This window comes from Alternaria rosae, assembly GCF_020736505.1.
Source record: "Alternaria rosae strain MPI-PUGE-AT-0040 chromosome Unknown BKA58scaffold_2, whole genome shotgun sequence".
Classification (NCBI taxonomy): Eukaryota; Fungi; Ascomycota; class Dothideomycetes; order Pleosporales; family Pleosporaceae; genus Alternaria; species Alternaria rosae.
Window position 1 is genome coordinate 835,248 of NW_025763571.1, and position 20,014 is coordinate 855,261.

Below are 20,014 nucleotides of genomic sequence, written 5' to 3' on the forward strand. Positions count from 1 at the left end.
ATTAAGTGGGCAGTGTAGTGTACTTACCTAGGCATCCCAAGTGTTCAAGGATCCTGTAGTTGGCTATGACGCCGCGGGGATAGCGGGGCTGTGATTCATCCACGGCTGCCCCACTATGGAAATGTGAGTCCCCAGCGCATGTCGGACCACAGAACAACGCGACTCAAAACCCCCAATCCAACCACAATGAGTGACGCTGCATCTGCTGGCGCTGAGCCGCCCTCGAAGAACGCGCTGAAGAAGGCGCAGAAAGAGAAAGAGAAGGCCAGTAGAGTCTCTTTCCAGTCAAGTCCACAATGTTAACAGTAACCCAGGCAGAGAAGAAGGCCGCAGCCAAAGCCCGCGAACTCGCTGAGCGTACCAAGAAAGAAGCCGACGACGGTGCCGACGTGTCCGCAGGCGCATACGGCGAACTTCCCCTCATTGGATCCAAAGAGTACAAGCCTACGGGAACTCCGCGCACTGAGCTTACCGATGTCGCCAACAATGAGGACAAGGAGATCACGTTCAGGTGCTGGGTAGAGAATGCAAGGGTGCAGTCCGCGAAGCTCGCTTTCTTGAACCTGCGGCAAAACCTCAACACCGTGCAGGCGGTCGTTGCAGCCAGCGACAAGCTGAGCAAGCAAATGGTCAAGTTCTGCGGCAACGTTAGCACCGAGAGCACACTGGTCGTTACAGGTATAGTCAAGCGTGTAAAGGAGCCCATCAAGAGTGCCAGCATCACAGATTTCGAGATCCATGTCCAGAAGTTGTTCGTCGAGGCCAGTGCTGAAATTCCGCTACCGCTTCAAGTATCGGACGCCGAACGGCCCATGCCAACTGAGAATGCCGCGGAAGAGGATCAGAAAGTGGAGGAAGGTGGCGAGCGCCCACTTGTCAGTCTGAACACAAGGTTGAACAACCGGACGCTTGATCTGCGAGCCAAGATCAACCAATCTATCTTCGTCATCAAGAGCGGTGTTTGCGCCTTGTTCCAGGAGTTCCTCTCGAAGAAGGGCTTCGTCCTGGTGCATACCCCAAAGATTCTGTATGTTACTCGTGTCGTGGCTCGTTGCAGATACTAACATGACATCTAGTGGAGCTGCCTCTGAGGGAGGTGCTAACGTCTTCGAGTTGAAGTACTTCGGTCGCCCCGCCTACCTTGCTCAGTCACCACAGTTCTATAAGCAAATGTTGATTGCTTCCCGCTTCCAGAAAGTTATGGAGATCGGTCCTGTATTCCGCGCCGAGAACTCCAACACAGCCCGTCATTTGACCGAGTTCACTGGACTGGATCTTGAAATGGAATTCCAGGAGAATTACCACGAAGTCATGAGCGTGCTGGAAGACCTCATGCTCTTCATCTTCAACGAGCTCAACGCACGGTACAAGAAAGAGACGGAGCTTGTAAGAGGCGTGTATCACGTCGATGAGTTCAAGCTTCCTCAGTCCGGAAACGTGCCCAGAATTCCTTTCCAAGAAGGTATCAAGATGCTGCGCGAAGCTGGTGAGGAGCTTGGAGACTACGATGATCTGACGTAAGTGCGAGGAAGAAATGCTCAAGGCTTGACTAACGTTTCCAGAACCCCTCAAGAGAAGCTGCTTGGCCGTCTTGTTCTCGAGAAGTACAACACCGACTTCTACACTCTGGATCAATTCCCTCTTGCTATCCGTCCCGCATATACCATGCCCTCACCCGCCGACCCTGCTCTCTCGAACTCTTATGACATGTTCATGAGGGGTCAAGAGATCTGCTCGGGTGCGCAGCGTATCCATCACTCAGAGCTGCTCGCAGAGCAGATGCGCAAGCATGATCCCCCAATTGATCCCGCCGGTGCTGGAACCAAGGACTACGTAGACTGCTTCAAGTACGGTTGCCCACCGCACGCGGGAGGTGGTTTCGGTCTGGAGAGAATTGTACAGTTCTGGCTCGGATTGCCTAACATCAGGATGTGCAGCCTGTTCCCCCGAGACCCCCAGCGTGTTGTGCCCTAAAGGCAATCTACTAAACGAGAACGATGAAACACTGCTCGACAGCGTCGGCTTGGCAGGAATGGGTCACGATGATAGACACAGACACGGCACTTCTCGTACAAAAGGGTCCCGAGTTTGGCACATGGTCTCAGAGCTGACGTGTATGGCATGAGACAAAGATTGAGGATTGATCTATTGACGACGTCGCGTCTCATGGAGCTCACGACCCGTAGAGTCAATCGCAGATACTAGAGAAATATAAATATATTACATGTTCATCATCCAGTCGACAAACATACTAGTCCGTTGAACAATTGTTCTGCGACGTGTGTTTGCTTCCAACGGGATGTGCCGCCTATGACGACCTAATCGTGGTACTTTAGATGCGCTCTCGCTGTAACACTTCCCATTCACTCAGGCGGGCTCATTAAATTCCAGCAGCTTTCATCCAGTGGGCCAGACGCGGACAATCAACGGAACCTGGCAATGTAAGATCCGTCGACAACTCAGTCTGGCAGTGACATGGGTGCCGATCTCTCATGCGTCGTCGCGCGTGTCAGTCGCAAACGTCGAGTTTTGCCCTTCACAGCCAGCTATCCGCCAACAGCCGATAGCCCGCCTACGATTAGTCTTCACATAGGCCAATGTGCGTGATAATGGCGCCATCGTTCCATCTCGCGATTGCAAAGTTTGACATAGCAATCCGCGTATCTTCATCAACATTGCTTCAGCGTCGCCGCAGCAAGCTTCTTCTGTGCTTCGTCCCCGAGGGCCGCGGCATCCACCTGTTGTATAGCCTGCCCAATTGCCAATGTCGTCTTTACGTTTCCCCCATCAACGTGCACAAGTCCGTTTCGACCGACGGTAACCTCGAAGCCGATTTTGGCGCCCAGCGTTTCCAACAAAGATATGCCTCCGCGCGCTGCAAGCATTCTCCGTGCCATACCCAGGCTGATCTTGAACACCATACCCCCCTTTAATAGACCGAGACCTTCGCCCTTACCCGTGGAGGGATCGACACAGGTGAGCTCTGATGGTAGGTCCTTGCCGGCACTCGCGACGCGACAGTAGACCAGGGAGTTTGGGGGGAGTTGAGGCCGTGTCTTCTTGGTCGCGCCCTCGAAGGCTAAGTGGGGAAGGGTCGCAGCCGGCGTGTTCGGGGTGAGGAGGCAATTGAAGTTCTCGGCGGCAGAGCCATTGACAGTCGCGATGACGAGGTCGCCTGCAAAGGGAAGATACTGTCAAGGTAATTAGCAAGCATGGTGGACGAGACGGAATGTATCTCTTACCCTTCCGGTGTTGTATTCAACTGAAGCAGCATTCTTCTTGTTGTCCGTCACGAGCGCGCCCGCGACCGTGGCCGTGACCGTGTCTGGCGGCGTATGTCGCAAACCGGGTCCGAGGGTGAGCGTCTTCTTTTTGCCTGTGCCAGTTGGCAGGGCGCTCTGCGCGATGTTGTCACCGGGCAGTACAATGGTGGCTGACGCTGCCATGGTAGTGCTCGCAAAGTGGTGTCCTTGGGTGTGGTAGAGCACCTGGTAACATGCGCCGTCCCTCGAGTGAGCTCATTCCGAGAAGCCCGTGCGCTTCCGAGAAAAATGCACGACTCTGAATTTCTTAGCCGCGAAGAAACACACGCGCTACAAACGCTACCACAACAGACTATCTTCTGTCCACCTGCCCCTGCCGCTTTCTTGTCGATATCGAACGGCTTTCGTTTGACTCGAACCCTCTTTCCGTAACCAGAAAACGTCTCCCCGCGCAAGATGAGTGCGCAAGCGGACCCCGCGCAGCGAGTCGCGATAGGAATATCCTTTGGCAACTCGTACAGCTCCATTGCTTTCACCTCGGGTGTAAGTGCCCATGTCTGTCGCTAATGTCTCTGAATGTTTCTGACACATAACAGGAAGGCAAAGCAGAGGTCATCGCCAATGAAGACGGAGGTACGCCGCCTGCTGCACGCCCTGGATCCCCTCGACTGCTAACGCTTGAAAAGACCGTCAAATCCCCACCGCCCTGTCCTATGTCGAAGGAGAAGAACTACACGGAGGCCAGGCCAAGACCCAATTTGTCCGTAATGCGAAGAACACAGTCGCCTACTTCCGCGACTTCCTCGGCCAAGAGTAGGCAATCCAATTCTTCCTGTCCAACCACGTCAACTGACACTCTGAAGCTACAAATCGATAGACCCCTCCCCATGCCACCAGTCGGCCCATCCCGTGCAGCACGAAGACGGCGTTGCGTTCAACATCCGCGATTCCGCCGACGAGCAGGAGAACACCGTATCCGTTATCGATGCCACAACACGTCATCTGAAGAGACTACGGAGCTCTGCCTCCGACTACTTGGGAAAAGAGGTCAACGCCGCCGTCATCACCGTACCCACAAACTTCAGTGATGCCCAGAAGGAGGCTCTCAAGAAGGCGTCGACAAATGCTGGCATCGAGGTCCTACAGTTCATCCACGAGCCCACAGCTGCTGTCCTGGCATACGATGCCCGTCCTGGTGCGCAGTTAGCTGACAAGATCATCGTCGTCGCCGATTTGGGTGGTACCCGTTCCGACGTGGCCGTGGTTGCGTCCCGTGGTGGCATTTACACTATCCTGGCCACTTTACACGACTACGATGTCAGTGGTTCCAAGCTTGACCAAGTGCTCATGGACCATTTTGCGAAGGAGTTCCTCAAGAAGCACAAGTCGGCCGGTGACCCTCGGGAAAACGACCGATCGTTGGCCAAGTTGAAGCTTGAGTGCGAAGCCGTCAAGAAGGCGCTTTCCATTGGTACCACCGCCAACTTCTCCGTCGAGAGCTTGGTAGGCGGTACAGACTTCACCGCAACAATCAACCGCACACGCTATGATCTCCTGGGAAGCAAGTTGTTCACTGCTTTCACTCGTCTTGTCACTCAAGCTGTAGAGAAGGCCAACTTGGATCCTCTTGATATCTCCGAGATTATCTTGGCTGGTGGTAACTCTCACACTCCCAAGGTCGCTTCTGCGGTGCGCTCAGCCTTCCCGGACTCCACGACCGTCCTCGCACCTTCCACATCCTCATCAGCCATCAACCCCTCGGAACTGTCAGCCCGTGGTGCTGCTATCCAAGCTAGCCTTATCCAGGAGTTCGAGCTTGAGGACATTGAACAAAGCACCCACCCTATGGTCACTGTTACACCCCATCTTTCCACCGCTGTTGGTGTCCTGTGCATCTCGGGTGATGAGTCTTCTGGCGTTTTCCATGCCATCGTTGACGCGGAGACACAACTACCTGTCCGACGCACTGCAACTATCACAACGCCACGAGAGGGAGGCGACGTGCTCATTAAGCTTGCGGAAGGCTCACGACATATCAAGGTTACGAAGCCAGAGCCAAAGCCCAAGGCTGAAAAAGACGAGGATGATTCGGATGATAGCGACGACGACAGCGAGGATGAGGAAGAGGAGCTACGGGAAAAGACATGGAAGGTTGGACAAGTGCTGAGCGAAGCTGCAGTCCGTGGTGTCAAGAAGGGAGGAAAGGTCGAAGTTCAGATTAACATCGGTGCCGACCTGAGCATAAATGCCATCATTCGCGAAGTAGGTGGCAAGGGCGGTATTCGTGGTGTGATTCAAGGACGCAAGGTCAATGGCAGCGCCTAGCATGGGCCCGACCGCTATACTGATGCGCCAGCCGCTGGACCGGAAAATTCCATTACATGCGATATGAACGACATAGACAGCTTGTGTTTCTACTAGACCCATATTGGTAGCTTGGATAGGATTATCGGAGGGCTTAGACCCTCGACTTGATCACAATGAAGAGCACCTGAGCCCTGACAATCCAACGTGCCAAAGAAGTATGCATTTACTGCACATATTGCAGAATTACTACTGTTCGATGCGTTTGCGCCTGCAACATATTAGACTGCACTCACACCCACACGGCCAGATGCTCTCGAGGGAGGTGTCTTGCCAATACAATAACTGAACTACACTAGTCACTCACAAGGCCACCAGTTGACAGTAGGATCTACGTAAGCCCAACCCATTGAGAAACAGCATGGAGTATTCACGCTGTAATCAGTATCTAGACGAGACAATAATATAAGACAAAAGCAAGTGACCCCAACCGTGATCGTCTCCATTGGAGAGTATCCGTGTATCCAGGAACGCCAATAATGCTCAACTGTGTTTCGTACACCATCGTCCATCCATGATATGTAAGACAACATCTAACCGCACAGGAGTAAGACAATAAACAAGCAAGAGCCAAGGTATGCAAAGATGCCACAAGTCCGCTCTTCATCTGGCTATATTGGATTTCCACGAAGGCCAACCTTTAAAGGGAGGCAGCACTCAATGGGAACCCTCAAGCCGCGATGAAGGGCGGACAGTGATGACAACAGCACGACCGAAACTTTGCGAAACAGACGCCAAACACCGTATCCCACCCACGCCCACCTGATGCATGCATGGTATTCCAAACTCCGTAAACAAAACAAGCATTTTCAATGCCAGCAGAACTGATGAGATGACTACAAGAGGCGCAGCTTCTTGGGTGGGCCAAGGGAGCTGTTGAAGAAGGAAGACTCTGCGGGGCGCTTCTTGACCGTGGTGAAGGCCTGCGGCGCAGGCTTCATAGCCGATAAGGTCGCTTTCGATTGCGTCGCCCCAAGGAAGATGGACTTGGATGGGGTCTTGATGGCTGATCTGCTGAACAAGAAAGACGACTTCTTGACGGGAAGTGTGCGAGGGGCAAGAGGACTCTTGTCGTCGAAAAACATGCCAACTTCGCAGTTTTCCTTGTCGTCATTGAAAGAGCGGTCGAACTCAGAACTCGTCGGAGTGCTAGGCATCTTGCACTGGGAGGAAGGAGGTAGCGCGTACTTGGAAGGAGTCTTGAAAGGTGTGAATGGCTTCGGCGTAGTAGTGGGTAGAGGAGTTGCTGGCTTCGCAACCGATAAGTCGACCAGGTATTTGTCTTCGTCCATACGCTTCTTGTTCGACTCACTATCCAACACCCACCCCACGTTGACACACTTGATGGCTCCCTTGCTTTCAAGGCACTTCTCCAGTGTGGACATGCTTCCATCCTTGAAGAGAACGTGGCTCAGAGACGCATGCGATATATCTTGGACTACCTTCGCGCCGAGATCCTCGAGCAGACCGCGGAACAAGAAGTTCTGCTCCCTACCGTTGCGCGTGACATCAACGTAGAAAACCATACCCTGGAGGATGCCGTCGTAGAGGAAGAGATCGCTCTCGTCTGCTTGAACGTCTGTCCAAGCGACAGTCTTCTTAGGAGTCTTAGCGTCCATGACCTTTTGAGGGGATCGCAAGGCGGACTTCTTCGGTGACACTGGCTGGAGGGCTGCAAAAGTAGGTGCAAGCTTGAGCGGAGCCAATTGCATGGTTGGCTTGGATATGAAGGGAGAAGCCTCGACAGCGGTGTCTGTAACAACGATCCCACTGAGTTTGCTAGCTTCGGTGACCTCACTGATGTCGGCAAGCTCGCTCTGTTCCTCGAGATCGAATGAGTCATTCTTCAGAGTTGAGAATCTTATAGGTGACGGTGTCTGCTTCTTGACTGAAGCAGTGATCTCTTCCTGGAGAGCAGCCTCGAGAGCCAGGCTTGGTGTGGTGGGGTAGTCGGGCAATTCAGCGAGAGCGCGACGTGGAGTCATTGGCGCCTTAATATGAGCTGGTGTTTTGGGGTAATCGGGGAGCTCGGCTAATGCTGCCTTGGAGGTCACAGGCGCGCTGATATGAGCTGGTGTTCTGGGGTAACCCGGGAGTTCGGCCAATGCGATTTGGGAGGTGACGGGCGCGATGATGTGGGCGGGTGTGGTAGGGTACGCCTCAGGAAGCTCCTCGAACGCTTCCTGATCGGTGACGCCCCAGACAATCTGCGCAGGTGGAGTGCCATGAATATCCGAAAACGAATCGTGGGCGGGCGTCGCATCATGATATGGCGTCTTTAGCTGGACCGATACCGGGGTCTTTGCAGCCGGTGTGGAGGAGACATCGACCGTAGTCTGGCGGTCCTGGCAGTCGGTTCCCTCAACAATGTGAGGAGTCTCAAGGTGCTGAGGGCCTCCTGGCACCTCTATTGTGGCTTCAATCGCGCTCTCAGCAGCTGTGGAAGTATGGCAAGCCTCAATCTGCTCGACTGCTTCTTTCTCCTTAACATCGCTCATGGCGACGTCGTTGTACTCATGTTCCATGACATCGTCCTGAACCTCGGGTGTAGCGATTACGACAGGTGCAGCTATGTGCGCAGGTGTTGTGGGGTATCCCGCGAGTTCTGTAAGAGCGGCCTTATTCGACAAAGGTGCGAGGATATGCGAGGGGGTCGCGGGATAGCCGGGAAGCTCAGCAATGGCCTCTCTTGAAGTCATGGGGGCAGTGATGTGGGAGGGGGTCGTAGGGTAGCTAGGGAACTCTCCGAACGGCTTCTCGATTGCTTCCACGACAGGCTCCTCCACCTCGTCCATGACTGCATCTTCGTCTGCCTCTACAACAGACTCCTCGACGATCTCAGCAGCAGGCTCCTCAAAGACTTCAACAGCTGGCTCTTCGACTGTTTCAGCGACCGGCTTCGGCTCAACCTTCGCCTTAGTGACAGCAGCAGCGTTCTTTGTAAGCTTGCGGGCCGGAGCCTTGAGAGGCGACTCCTGTGGGGCTGCAGGGGCATTACGGCCGCGTGTGGCTCTCGGGACGATGACGGGTGCGGGTGCGGAGACTTTTGGCACTGTTGCTTTGCGTGTACGGGGTGCTGGCTTAGCAGGCTCGCTGGCTTCGGTCTGGTCGACAAGTGCGGCGGGCTCGCTCTTCTTGGGAACGGGCGCCTTCTTTGCCGGTATTTTGCGTACTGCTCTTGATGTTGGCTTGGCTGCTTCTTCGATGGCAGGCTCTGGGGCGACAGCAGGCTTCTCGACCTTGGGTACAGGTGCCTTTTTTACTGCTGCGATCTTGCGCGTACGGGCGGCTGTTGGCTTAGGCGCCTCTTCAACGGTTGCAGGCTTCTCTGTAGCGATATGCTCCTCGGCTTTGCGACCACGCGTCGCCCTTGTTGCTGGAGCAGGCGCAGGTGTGGCTTTGGTTTGGACCTTGATAGTGCGCGCGGCCTTTGTCGCAACGGTCTTCTTTGCCATGGGCGGCTCAGCGTCCTCAGGCTCAGCCTTGGCTTTGCGCTTCACAGCGGTCGTCTTTGTGGGTTTGGTCGGAGCAGGCGCCGGCTCAGCAGCTTCCTCGACTGCCTTCTTCCTGCCGCGCTTAGGAGGGGCGTTGAGCGTGTTGGAGGGTGCAGAGGTGGCCTCTGGGGCGGTTTTCGCACCGCGACGTGTAGCGACCATGATGCCTGTCGATGTTCGCTGTCTTGGTGGTATGTCGTTGTCGGTTTGGGATGAGACTGGTTCAGTCGAGGTTGTGGACGTGCTTGCCGTGTTGTGTTGTCAAAGCGCGAACGACAACTAGCCGCATCGGGACACGCGTTGCTCCAGCAACAATCGCTTGGTCGCCAATCGCAAGCTCACAGCAGCATGGCGGTCATGAGACGATTACAGCAGCAGACACTTGGGTGCAAACGAATAATGATCATGCCTATCGATTGTGCATCACCCATCCAAAGCTATACGTATGACTTCCATGCCGACGCCACAGACCAGCACCCTCGCATCGCCACCACCATTGCCTTCATCAAGCACCGCCATACTAGACGCATCTGCAACATTGGTCTTGATTCTATTCAATCTCTGGACCATCAGAGCACCTTCATGCTCTGCTGCAGTTTCAGATCCAGCTTCATAGTTAGTCTTCCGCAGTACAATCTGCCACAGTCTAATCCACTCGTCGTTGCCTGATGTGACAAGAAAGATGCGTGATTTGTGTCTGAAGAGAGCGCATGACGTTACAGCAGAGCCATGTGCGCGATTGAAGAGGATTGGTGACGAAGCATAGGCTGTCGCAGGCGAAGTCGATGAATGCGAAGACGTAGACCGTGCGAGTATACACGCCAGACTGCCATCGTCACCACCGGATACGATGAGCCATGTATCCGCATCGATGGGGCAAAATGTCATAGCTTTCGATGAGTTTTGATGTATCCTTGCCGGATGGTGCCATGTCAATTGAACATTTGACCTAGTGGATTCCCCAACCGATGGTTCGGTTTCTGCCATTAGCGGCCATACTACGGTATGGCCATCGGTACCAGCTGTCAAGACCTTTTCTCTAGAGAGGAACATGCACTGTGTCAAACAGGATGTAAAGTAAAGACCCTTTCCAAGAGGTTGCCATGTGACAGCAGCGGCAGGATCATAACGATAGACCTTGTCACATCAGCGCCATGCTACATTCAGAATACGGAGATTAGCTCACCTTGATGCTGGAATCTGAGAACACCATCGTGATAATATGTGCGAATCCCGATATGGTCGCATCGAAAGACATGAGTCTCAAATCTGCATGCTCACTTTCTGGCGTGTACACATGTTCGCACACGACTCCGATGTCAAGGGCGGATGTGGGTAAGTCCCGAATCCGCCAAATATAGACTATGAAGGAAGTCAGCAGTATCTTTGCAGCATTGGATAGGAGCCTTACATTCTTCACAGCCCCCACTGCTGAACAGATAGTCACCGTTCTGCGACCATTGCAGATGCTGGATCCCTGTGGTGTGCTTGCGAATAGTTCTTTGGCATATCAGATCATCCTCAATATGGTGGAATATCTTAATATCAGTATCCTCAGCGCCTGTGGCGATGAGTGGGTGAGATCTACCGTTCATCTCCGATGAAACTGCGACCGCCTTGATCTCGCGTCCATGACCACCTCGTCGAACGACAGTATGATTTGATCCGTTCTGACTGCATATATGCATACTAGAGGCTCGAGTCCACACTAGGGTACCTCCTAGCGACGAGTGTGGCCGGAAGGCCCAACTTCTATGCGCTCCTCCGGTATCGATACTCATGACTTCCTCTTCATCAGTGACATTATAGAGATACCATTTTTTGCTTGAGAAGCCGTGTATGAAGAGATGATCGTCCTGGAAGTATAAACCTTCAATGTTTGGTCCAAATGGTAGCGCAAGATCATGCACCAACTCGACAACGTTTGCAGATGCATCGAATTGGTGTACGCTGAGACGCCCATCTCTTCCTACGGAGAACAGGTGGCCGTGTACGGAGCCCACGGAGCCTCCAGATAATGGACACCATGTAAGAGAAGTGACTGCTTCCGCACCGTGTGCTTTCTCGATGGTCCGGAGCAAGGTAGCAACGTCAGTGCCTCCCTCATCTTTACGGATTTCATACAGTGCGATCGAACCCCGACGGAACCCAACGATGACAAAGTCTCTGCTGGGTATTCTTGCATAAGTCATACTCGTGATAACCGAGCCGGTCGAAGATTCCGCCATGGGTATCTGCACAACTCTTATAATGTTCGTGTTGCTATCAGGGTCCACGTATAACAATTGCGCTTCACCTTGACCAACAAGGGTCACAAGTAACACCGTCGTATTTGGACCATCCGTGTCTGATACCTCCGTAGCGAAAATATCCCCGATTTTGCTACCAATGGCATGCAAGTTTGCCAAGGTCTTTGACTCCTTACTATACACGTAGATGTTGCCGCTGTTACCAGCGATGTAAGCGAAACCAGGACAGGAACCACTCGTGCAGACAGAATAACCAGAAAGATCTTTCAGTTGATCGAGTAACGTTGAGTTGGCGAGGAGGCTTGACTGACCGGGGGCTGTCTTGGACGAAATGGCGCCGATAAGTACGTTTCCAGAGTTAGTAGTAAGCAAAAATGAGGTCTCATCGACAAAGCAATAGCTCCTGAAGAACTCTGCTTTCCTTGAAGACTTTGGGCGGTCCACAGGTTCAGCCCTGTTTTGATCAGGTTCGGCCACTTGCGCCCATGACAGTATGTCGTTTACGGTATACTCAGCGATCGCACCACGTAAGTTCTTCTCTGCCTGCAGAACGCGGAACAACGGGGTAGCGGTGACTTTACTATCAGCGCCACCAGCAATAACCTGCTGTATTCCTGCTGAGTCATTGGAAACAACAGTCGACCACATGTTCTTTCCACTATGATGCGCGGCGCAGTCAAGTTCTAGCAACCTGTAAGGAAAGCTCGCGCTACCTCCAGGGTTTGGCGTAAGTTCCCACGTCCTTGCAGTTGCATCTTCACCGGCAGACTGGAGTAACAACGATCCATTGCATGGCGATGCTTCGAGAAAGCGGACCGTCCAAACGCGTGAAAGATGACCCCACCCGATGGCGAGACAGCTCGAGCTATTAAACTCATCCGAGTCGAAAGCTTCGTTAGTGAAGCCGGTATGACGAGTTCTCAGAACCTCCAAGTCATTACTGTGAGCTTGCGAGGTAGTGGCACTAGTGCTCACATCTGAGACGTCCCATATTCGGATTGTGCGGTCATCGCTGCAGCTTGCTACTACCCGCCTCAGTCTTTGACAACATTCGGTCGGTAGCTCTTCCGAAATCTGGACCCCAAAAATTGAGCCCTCGTGACCCAAAAAGACGCGATGGATACGGGAGGCCGATCCACCGCCGCTATTGTCACACCATGACCAGTATATAATTTCGCCGAATGCTGTACCAGCAGCAACGAGAACCCGGTTTAGATCCTCCCAGAACAGGTGAGCGGAGTAGAGGATCGATCGAGAACTTGAAGTAAGATCAGATACAGCTACATCGATATGACTGAAATCGAGATGTCAGTAAGAAAATGATACTGCAACGGGTCAACGTGTGGTATGCGCACTTAGTCATGTGGATGTCGTCCGACGTCCTTTGTTCAATCTCCACGTGTAGCAGTGCGTTATGAGCAGTGACAGCAATGCAGGATCCTTTGTGGTATTGAGCATCGTTATCCAGGCCTTTGGGCCGAGGAGCGAGATCAAGAATCCAATCTGAAGCCTTCGCGACGTTGGAGAAACATAGGCTCAGGCCTTCTTGGCCAACTTGACCTGCAAAGTCAATCTCGAGGGCGCGGACCAGCCTTCCACCCCAGATGACTAGTTTGATAACATGAGCACGCTCTTCAGAAAAGACGCGTATTCCATGGATTGCTTGAGCTTTGAAGACGCGCTCCGAAGAAATGTACCGCGAGTCCCTGGCATGATGGAAGCGTAAAAAGGGGCCTTCTCCAGCGATCAACAGAGCGCCGCAAGAGGCCAGTGCTGTCACTGGTACGCGAGTGCATCCATGCTGCGGTTGTTAGCTACTGTCTGCCTCGATGCAATGCAGACTCACGTGTAGAGTTGGCAACATTGGCTCGCCAGAATCACATGTGAAATTGGTGTTCATGATGGGGAATTTGGGGTTGAGTCAAGCCCCGCGAAGTGTGGCGGGCGTGGCGGGGCAATGACGGAGTGCGTTTCCGCGATTTTTTGTCGGCCTTCACCACGCTGGTTGCTGCTGCGAGCACCCACATTACTCTCTGCACTCTCACTTCAACCTACCGATAGACAACAATCCCCCGAACACATTGCCAGCATGTCTCTCGCAGGCCCACTAGGCACGAGCATCAATCCGGAGGAGACTGAGAACTTTGAGGATGCAGGTGCCCCAAAGCCAGCGCGTGGACAGTCATCGCTAACAGCGTCTACAGATCGAGAAGCAGTTTGCTGTCAAAGGTGCAGATCACGAGACCTACCGTTTGCGACCATTCTGACAGTATCACCCAGTTGTGCAGCACATGGAAACATATTGGAAGATCCTCGAAAAAGTACCCGGCTCCAAGCTGCGACTCACCAAGATCGACGACGAAATCTACGAACACCTCAAGACGGAATTCCCCGAATTCGACGCATCAGCCACACTAAACGAGGATGAGATGAAGAGCAAGGAGGGCAAGGAGCGATGGCGCAAGTTCATCAGTGAGTACGAGAAGAAGGTCGAGGACTACAATTTTGGCACAATGCTGCGCGCAAGTCCCAAGATGGAATACAGCCAGGAAGGCACAATATTCGCTGTTCGAATGCAGTTCTACGCTGTCGAAATCGCACGGTAAGCTATGCCCTAGATGTAGCGGCGCGTCTGATGCTGACACACGCAGTAACCGAGAAGGCCTGAACGACTGGATATACGAGAAGGCGCAGGGCAAATAGTTCGCCACAGGATGAGCCTGGAAATTCTAGATTCCAAGTTATTGTTCGCAAGGGGCGCCAATATGCGGCTGCATTGTCGACATCCGGCCCGTCACTTGTCCGTCGCCTACGAGCTCACTTTCTTTGTCGACCGTCCAGCTATACCCGTCTATGAACATCCGTTATGCAAGCCACTGGATCATCGGTGTAGTAACATATTGGCTTGGTAATTGACGTATTGGTGAGTGTGTAATCTTCGTCAATTGCCGGCCTATACTGTGCATGTCAACTACAAGACCAAGAAAGCGCTGAACCAGATGTGTCGCTCTCAGTTTACCATCCGCTGATGACATGCCCGGAGAAGACCACTGTTTTATATTATTATAAAGTGATCGCATGAGCGGATGCAACTTTGGGCTTTTCGTGAAGGCGGCGATTGGTGACTGGAGAACAATGTTAAGGTCAAACAAAGTAAGCGACGAAAGCAGGTGCGCAGAAACCATCTTTCCAGGGCTACGAGCATATAGCCGCCACAGACTAGTCCAGATGTGGTAATTCCCCATTCTCGGTCCTCACCTCATTTCGCCGTTGGGTCATTCTTACTTTTTGTCGATCCCACTACCTTACACTCTCTTTTCGCAGTCGCTACCGGCGAGCGGCCAAGATGGCGAGGACTCCTCATCCGAACGCGACCGCCAATTCCGAAAGGCCGCCATGGCTGAATGATCAGGAGCAGGATTATATATCAAGCGTGGGATGGAGGACGTTGTTCACTTTCACCACAAAAGAGCATATGCCCGCACTGCTTGGTGGTATAGCGATGGCGTCTATAGCTGCGCTTTCCATGCCTGCTTTCGCAATCGTCTACGGTCTTGTTTTTGGTCAATACACAAGCTATGGCGAAGGATCGATAGGCAGTAGCCAACTCATGAGCAACATGGCCAGGTTCTGCATAATTCTTACCGCTCTCGCAACACTCAGCTGGATTGCCAATAGTTTCTACTATCTCTTCTTTCTCATATTCGGAGAGCTCCAGGCGAGAAGCGCCCGAAACAGAATCTTCGATGCTCTTATCAAAAAGGACATGGCTTGGTTCGATACGCGGGAGGATGGCATCGCCGCGTTTCTGCCGACAGTCCAGATGTAGGTGACAATCTAATATCGGAATCGCCGTAGGAATATGTTCGCTAACGAAGAACAGGCATGTCCGCGACTTACAGCTTGCAGTATCATCTCCTTTTGGCGAAGCTGTCCAGTCGCTCGTGCAAGGTGTCGCATCCTTGGGGGTCGCTTTCTACTATTCGTGGAACCTAACATTGGTCGTCTTGTGTACAATACCAGTTCTATACTTGGTTCAATCCTCAGTGGCAAAGCGGCTATCACTACGAGCACACGAGCATGCCGAGAATTTGAAGTCGGCACTAAAATATATTACGACTGCAGTAACAAGTATTGAGACGGTCAAATGCTTCAACGGGGAAAGATACGAACTCCATGTCTTTACAAGCATCGCCACCATTACAGCGAGCTTATACAGAAGCGTGGCCAATTTCCGCTCTGTGCAGATCAGCATTATGCAATTTTTTACGATCAGCGTTTTTGTTCAAGGATTTTGGTATGGTAGTCACCTCGTCGAAACCGGGGAGAGTGACCCCGAACAGGTCCTGACGACGTTCTGGGCAGCACTTATGGCAATGTCTGGGATGACCCAAATAATGCCTCAGTTGATCGTATTGCAGCAAGGAAAGATGGCCGGTGCAAGATTAAGCGTACTTATGAAGCAGATTTCAACGAGCGATCAACAATTCGAATCGCAAGGCAAATTGCGGCCTGAAAGATGTAAGGGTCAGCTCGAATTCCGAAAGGTAATGTTTCTCACGTTGCGCCGATGCTCTTTACTAAGTATTGATCAGGTCACATTCTCATATCCTTCACGCGCAGACGAGACTGCCATTCGAGATGCTTCGCTTCTGATCCGGGCTGGAGAGACGACTTTTGTCGTCGGCAAAAGCGGTTCCGGAAAGAGCACACTAGGTCAACTTCTCGTCCGCTTCTATCGGCCTTTGTCGGGACAAATATTCCTGGATGACGTTCCACTCGAAGACTTGGACGTCAAATGGCTACGACGAAATGTCACGCTTGTTGAGCAGCACAGCGTGCTGTTCAACGACACTATCCGCTACAATCTCGCTCTTGGTCAACTAGGCGATACAGTGGACATGCAAGATATCCGCAATGCAATCAAGTTTGCTATGCTAGAATCCGTTATGGAGGGACTACCCAATGGACTGGACACTGAACTCGGCATGAAGGGTGGCTCATTGAGTGGAGGGCAGAGACAAAGAATGGCTCTAGCTCGAGCTAGGATCCGGAACTCGCCGGTGCTGATCCTGGACGAATCGACTAGTTCTCTTGATTACGTTACACGAGCCGAGATGCTTGACGCTATACGAAGCTGGCGGAAAGGGAAGACAACGATCATCATTACCCATGACATCTTGCAGATCCGACCCAACGACTTCCTGTATTTGATGGACAACGCTCGGGTAGTACAACAGGGATGTCGAAAAGAGCTCGAATCCCAAAATGGATCTTTCAAGTCTTTTCTTGATACACACGCAGAGGCTAACACAGGCGATGAGGCTGATGACCAAGAGGACGACTTCTATTGCGGAGACGAAGCCGGTCACGGCAATGTCTTACTAGAAGAGTCACGGACAGCCCGGATGGCTTCTATGACACGTCCGCTATCTGCTGTTCACTTTGGACAGTCAGTCCTGGCGATATATCCCGAAAAAGCCCGCGCGTCTTCGGGAGGGACTGTACCGGTCGACGTAGGCCCAGATCCAAGGCTATCCATCCATGAACAGACGGCTCATCAAGGCGGTCAGATGGAGTCCATTGAGATAAATCAAGCATTTCCAAATGCTGTGGCATCGGAACATCTCCCGGCTATGCCGTCTCCTGTCAAGAAGACGATCTTGTCGAAAGACCATGGCTCGAGACCTATTTCAAGATCGAACCTACACAGACGCTCTCTGTCGTTTCCAAAAGAACACAACTCACGTCTAGGCCCCAAACTGTCGACGCGGCCGGTCTCGCCGATAAGTCCGTACTCGCGACCCCTTGCGATCCACGAGTCTGTCCCAGTTTTTTCGGACGCAGCGAAGAAATCTTCGAGAAACGTTAAGCTTCTTCAGAGAGTCAAACGCTTCCGCAAGAAGGATCATAGTGAAGAAAGAGATTTCTCGGCCACTTCTCTTCCGATGAAAGAGATATTCATGTCTGTGTGGCCCGCTATAGGCCGGGGTCCCCGCCTCCTCATTTTAGCGGCATCCTTCAGCGCAACGATTCATGCTGCATGCACACCAGTATTCGCATGGGTTTTCGCTCAGCTTTTGACTACTTTTTATGTGCCAGGCGCTAGGAAGGAGATGTCCCAAAAACATGCCCTTGCCATTCTTGGTATTGCCGCTCTCGATGGTCTGTCGTGCTACTTCATGTTCTTCCTCTCAGATACAGTAGCGCAGGCGTGGACTCTTTCGCTGAAGAAGGAAGCCATGCGCCGCATCCTCATGCAATCACGAGAGTTCTTCGACAAGGAAGAAAACAGCGTGTCGCGGCTTGCCGAGACATTGGATCACTTTGCTGAAGAGGCTCGAAATCTTCCAGGCCGGTTTGCTTGTGTCTTTCTCACCATGAATCTTATGGTTTGTATCTCTGTCTTTTGGAGCATGGTGATAGCATGGGAGTTGGCCTTGGCTGCTCTCGCGACTGGTCCTGTACTCTTCGTAATCACGAAGTGCTACAACATTATCAGCAGCCGCTGGGAAAGATTGGAAAATGAGGCCGCTGACAAGGTTGGTCAAGTGCTTCACGACGCGTTCGTCAATATCAAGACTGTTCGATGCCTGGTTTTGGAAGATCACTTCAGGAAAAGGTATACCGACGCAACTACCGAAGCTGTAAATGTCGGCATCAAGCGCGCAATATACTGTGCATCCATTCATGGACTTTCGTTCACTGGAGTCATCTTCGTAACTATCCTGCTATACTGGTATGGAGGATATCTCATGTCGAAGCACGAGTACACTGTCAGTGAAGTGTTGGAATGCTTCCTGGTACTCATGCTTAGTGTCAATCAAGTTAGCTACATGGCGAACTACGTCACTCAGATCAACATGGCGAGGGACGCTGGATCACGATTGCTACGTCTCGCACGACTACCAACGAGCTCACACGAACTCACCGGCGAAACTCAGATACAGTCTGCAGGTGACATCTCGCTGAACAAAGTCACCTTCAGCTATCCTACCCGGCCAGGGATCCGAGTACTGCATGATCTGTCGTTTCAAATTCCACAAGGGAGCTGCACCGCTATCGTTGGATCCTCGGGGGCAGGCAAATCCACAATTGCCTCCCTCCTTCTCAAACTTTACCAAACAGACACTAATCCACTCGCGTCCTCCAAACCGTCAAGCGATATGACTGTCTCGAATTACGACATCAAGACCCTGCATACTACCAACCTCCGTTCGCGGATGGTCATAGTATCACAAACGCCCGTCCTCTTCCCCGGCACTATCGCAGAAAACATCGCCTACGGCCTATCCCGTTTACTCCCCGAAACAAGCATCAAAAGCATCCGCGCAGCTGCCTCCGCAGCTGGCATAGCTGAGTTCATCGACAGCCTGCCCCAAGGCTACAACACGCTCGTCGGCGAAGGCGGCACATGTCTATCTGGAGGCCAAGCCCAACGCGTCTCCATCGCACGCGCCCTCGTTAGAAATCCCGACGTGCTCATCCTCGACGAAGCAACAAGCGCGCTAGACGTAGCTTCCGCTCAAATTATCCGCGAGACTATCCTCCGTCTCGTTCACGGCACCGAAGATACTGGATCCACCATATCCCCACCCATATCACCCCAGAGCCGTTCACGTTGGTTTTGGAATGAGAAAGAGGGGGATTGGGATTACAAAGTCGGGTATCCACTGCAGCAGCGGATGACTGTGGGTAGTGGCAGTGATAAGGGCAACAGATCGAGGAAACGGATGACGGTCATCATCATTACGCATGCGCGGGAGATGATGGCTATTGCTGAGCACATTGTTATGTTGGATCAAGGAAGGGTGGTTGAACAGGGTAGCTTCAACGAGCTGAAGAGGAAAAGGCAGAGTGCTTTTGGGAGGTTGCTGAGGGGTGTGAGGGAGTAGATCGATTGCAATAGGGGTTTGCATGGCGAAAAGAGGCATGTGTCTTGTCCTTGGAAGGGTTTAGTGTCTATTTCTTCGTTGTATAAATTCAAATACTTGCTGTTCTCTCGATATGGATGTATGCGTATCGCTTTATACAAGCACGAAACTGAATCGGTGCATAAATACTACACATGCTGCTGCTTGACAGACTGTGATATATCAGGTTTAGAGCAGGCAGAGAACTTGATAATGACATAGGTGTCTGTGGCACCTAAGTACACACGTTTCCTTGCGCATTGTTAAGGTACTCCAGGAGAGAACGAGGCATTTGGCCTTTCTTTTTGTGTCTATAAAGTTAATCCGACGATACTTCACGAAGAGACATCAATCCATCGACCTCCATTGAGCCCATCTTGCAAGTAGAGACCTCCAAAAGTAAAACATGTATTTTTGGTTGATCATAGCTATGGAGTTTCTTCCCATATCCCGCACGCGCATCCTATGGCTGACTATCCCTCAGTTCCACAGGCAACTGAAGCCTAAGAGACAAGCGTACAAGAAGGCGGTAAGGCAAATATTAAAATCTCGTTCGCAGTGGATGATAACATCCTTGGCCGTAGATGGGCCGCAGAAGTACCGTGATCATGCAGCGAACGAGGCAATTGTGCAATTTTGTAGTAAAGCAAAAACGAGCGCAGAACCACATAAGGAAAAAGTGCTCGTACAGAACAAACTCAATAAGAGGGTATGCTCCCAAAAGTGTGGTC

The 20,014-nt window shown here is 52.2% G+C and overlaps 7 protein-coding genes across 7 annotated transcripts; 4 read left to right on the plus strand and 3 right to left on the minus strand.

The window, feature by feature from the left end:
* Nucleotides 1–111: 111 nt before the first annotated feature.
* BKA58DRAFT_465549 (aspartyl-tRNA synthetase-like protein) lies at nt 112–2,219 on the plus strand. The gene is made up of 4 exons (XM_046174967.1): nt 112–264; nt 315–1,027; nt 1,077–1,517; nt 1,563–2,219. The coding sequence occupies exons 1-4, from the start codon at nt 139–141 to the stop codon at nt 1,972–1,974; spliced, it is 1,692 nt and encodes a 563-aa protein (XP_046028618.1). The 5' UTR covers nt 112–138; the 3' UTR covers nt 1,975–2,219.
* Nucleotides 2,220–2,347: 128 nt separating this feature from the next.
* BKA58DRAFT_82773 (uncharacterized protein) lies at nt 2,348–3,533 on the minus strand. Its single transcript, XM_046175984.1, has 2 exons — nt 3,243–3,533; nt 2,348–3,191 (listed from the first exon to the last, which is right to left on the minus strand). The coding sequence occupies exons 1-2, from the start codon at nt 3,444–3,446 to the stop codon at nt 2,670–2,672; spliced, it is 726 nt and encodes a 241-aa protein (XP_046028619.1). The 5' UTR covers nt 3,447–3,533; the 3' UTR covers nt 2,348–2,669.
* A 186-nt stretch (nt 3,534–3,719) lies between these two features.
* Nucleotides 3,720–5,588, plus strand: BKA58DRAFT_309103 (chaperone protein dnaK; the record flags this gene model as incomplete). The annotated part of the gene is made up of 4 exons (XM_046167224.1): nt 3,720–3,806; nt 3,860–3,896; nt 3,950–4,076; nt 4,127–5,588. The coding sequence occupies 4 exons, from the start codon at nt 3,720–3,722 to the stop codon at nt 5,586–5,588; spliced, it is 1,713 nt and encodes a 570-aa protein (XP_046028620.1).
* Nucleotides 5,589–6,311: 723 nt separating this feature from the next.
* BKA58DRAFT_82817 (uncharacterized protein) lies at nt 6,312–9,482 on the minus strand. The gene has a single exon (XM_046175985.1). The coding sequence runs from the start codon at nt 9,281–9,283 to the stop codon at nt 6,464–6,466; it is 2,820 nt and encodes a 939-aa protein (XP_046028621.1). The 5' UTR covers nt 9,284–9,482; the 3' UTR covers nt 6,312–6,463.
* Nucleotides 9,483–9,518: 36 nt separating this feature from the next.
* Nucleotides 9,519–13,379, minus strand: BKA58DRAFT_375934 (WD40-repeat-containing domain protein). Its single transcript, XM_046169463.1, has 5 exons — nt 13,217–13,379; nt 12,726–13,171; nt 10,533–12,664; nt 10,308–10,483; nt 9,519–10,258 (listed from the first exon to the last, which is right to left on the minus strand). Exons 1-5 carry the CDS (start codon nt 13,268–13,270, stop codon nt 9,545–9,547), a joined length of 3,522 nt encoding a protein of 1,173 aa, XP_046028622.1. The 5' UTR covers nt 13,271–13,379; the 3' UTR covers nt 9,519–9,544.
* Nucleotides 13,380–13,459: 80 nt separating this feature from the next.
* Nucleotides 13,460–14,073, plus strand: BKA58DRAFT_435520 (putative polysaccharide biosynthesis protein; the record flags this gene model as incomplete). Its single annotated transcript, XM_046173344.1, has 3 exons — nt 13,460–13,526; nt 13,651–13,972; nt 14,022–14,073. The coding sequence occupies 3 exons, from the start codon at nt 13,460–13,462 to the stop codon at nt 14,071–14,073; spliced, it is 441 nt and encodes a 146-aa protein (XP_046028623.1).
* A 322-nt stretch (nt 14,074–14,395) lies between these two features.
* On the plus strand, nt 14,396–19,515 carry BKA58DRAFT_82736 (P-loop containing nucleoside triphosphate hydrolase protein). The gene is made up of 3 exons (XM_046175983.1): nt 14,396–15,195; nt 15,254–15,917; nt 15,966–19,515. The coding sequence occupies exons 1-3, from the start codon at nt 14,717–14,719 to the stop codon at nt 19,263–19,265; spliced, it is 4,443 nt and encodes a 1,480-aa protein (XP_046028624.1). The 5' UTR covers nt 14,396–14,716; the 3' UTR covers nt 19,266–19,515.
* Nucleotides 19,516–20,014: the final 499 nt, after the last annotated feature.

What these genes read in the sequence shown, in the direction of transcription:
- BKA58DRAFT_465549 (XM_046174967.1), top strand. Translation starts at nt 139, where the DNA reads ATGTCGGACCACAGAACAACGCGACTCAAAACCCCCAATCCAACCACA. An exon ending in CGCAGAAAGAGAAAGAGAAG is followed by an intron (nt 265 to 314) that starts GCCAGTAGAGTC and finishes ACAGTAACCCAG; the next exon opens with GCAGAGAAGAAGGCCGCAGC. An exon ending in GTGCATACCCCAAAGATTCT is followed by an intron (nt 1,028 to 1,076) that starts GTATGTTACTCG and finishes CATGACATCTAG; the next exon opens with TGGAGCTGCCTCTGAGGGAG.
- BKA58DRAFT_82773 (XM_046175984.1), bottom strand. Translation starts at nt 3,446, where the DNA reads ATGGCAGCGTCAGCCACCATTGTACTGCCCGGTGACAACATCGCGCAG. An exon ending in TTGAATACAACACCGGAAGG is followed by an intron (nt 3,192 to 3,242) that starts GTAAGAGATACA and finishes TTACCTTGACAG; the next exon opens with TATCTTCCCTTTGCAGGCGA.
- BKA58DRAFT_82817 (XM_046175985.1), bottom strand. Translation starts at nt 9,283, where the DNA reads ATGGTCGCTACACGTCGCGGTGCGAAAACCGCCCCAGAGGCCACCTCT.
- BKA58DRAFT_375934 (XM_046169463.1), bottom strand. Translation starts at nt 13,270, where the DNA reads ATGAACACCAATTTCACATGTGATTCTGGCGAGCCAATGTTGCCAACT. An exon ending in CAATGTTGCCAACTCTACAC is followed by an intron (nt 13,172 to 13,216) that starts GTGAGTCTGCAT and finishes TAACAACCGCAG; the next exon opens with CATGGATGCACTCGCGTACC. An exon ending in GACGACATCCACATGACTAA is followed by an intron (nt 12,665 to 12,725) that starts GTGCGCATACCA and finishes TCTCGATTTCAG; the next exon opens with TCATATCGATGTAGCTGTAT.
- BKA58DRAFT_82736 (XM_046175983.1), top strand. Translation starts at nt 14,717, where the DNA reads ATGGCGAGGACTCCTCATCCGAACGCGACCGCCAATTCCGAAAGGCCG. An exon ending in TTTCTGCCGACAGTCCAGAT is followed by an intron (nt 15,196 to 15,253) that starts GTAGGTGACAAT and finishes AACGAAGAACAG; the next exon opens with GCATGTCCGCGACTTACAGC. An exon ending in GTCAGCTCGAATTCCGAAAG is followed by an intron (nt 15,918 to 15,965) that starts GTAATGTTTCTC and finishes AGTATTGATCAG; the next exon opens with GTCACATTCTCATATCCTTC.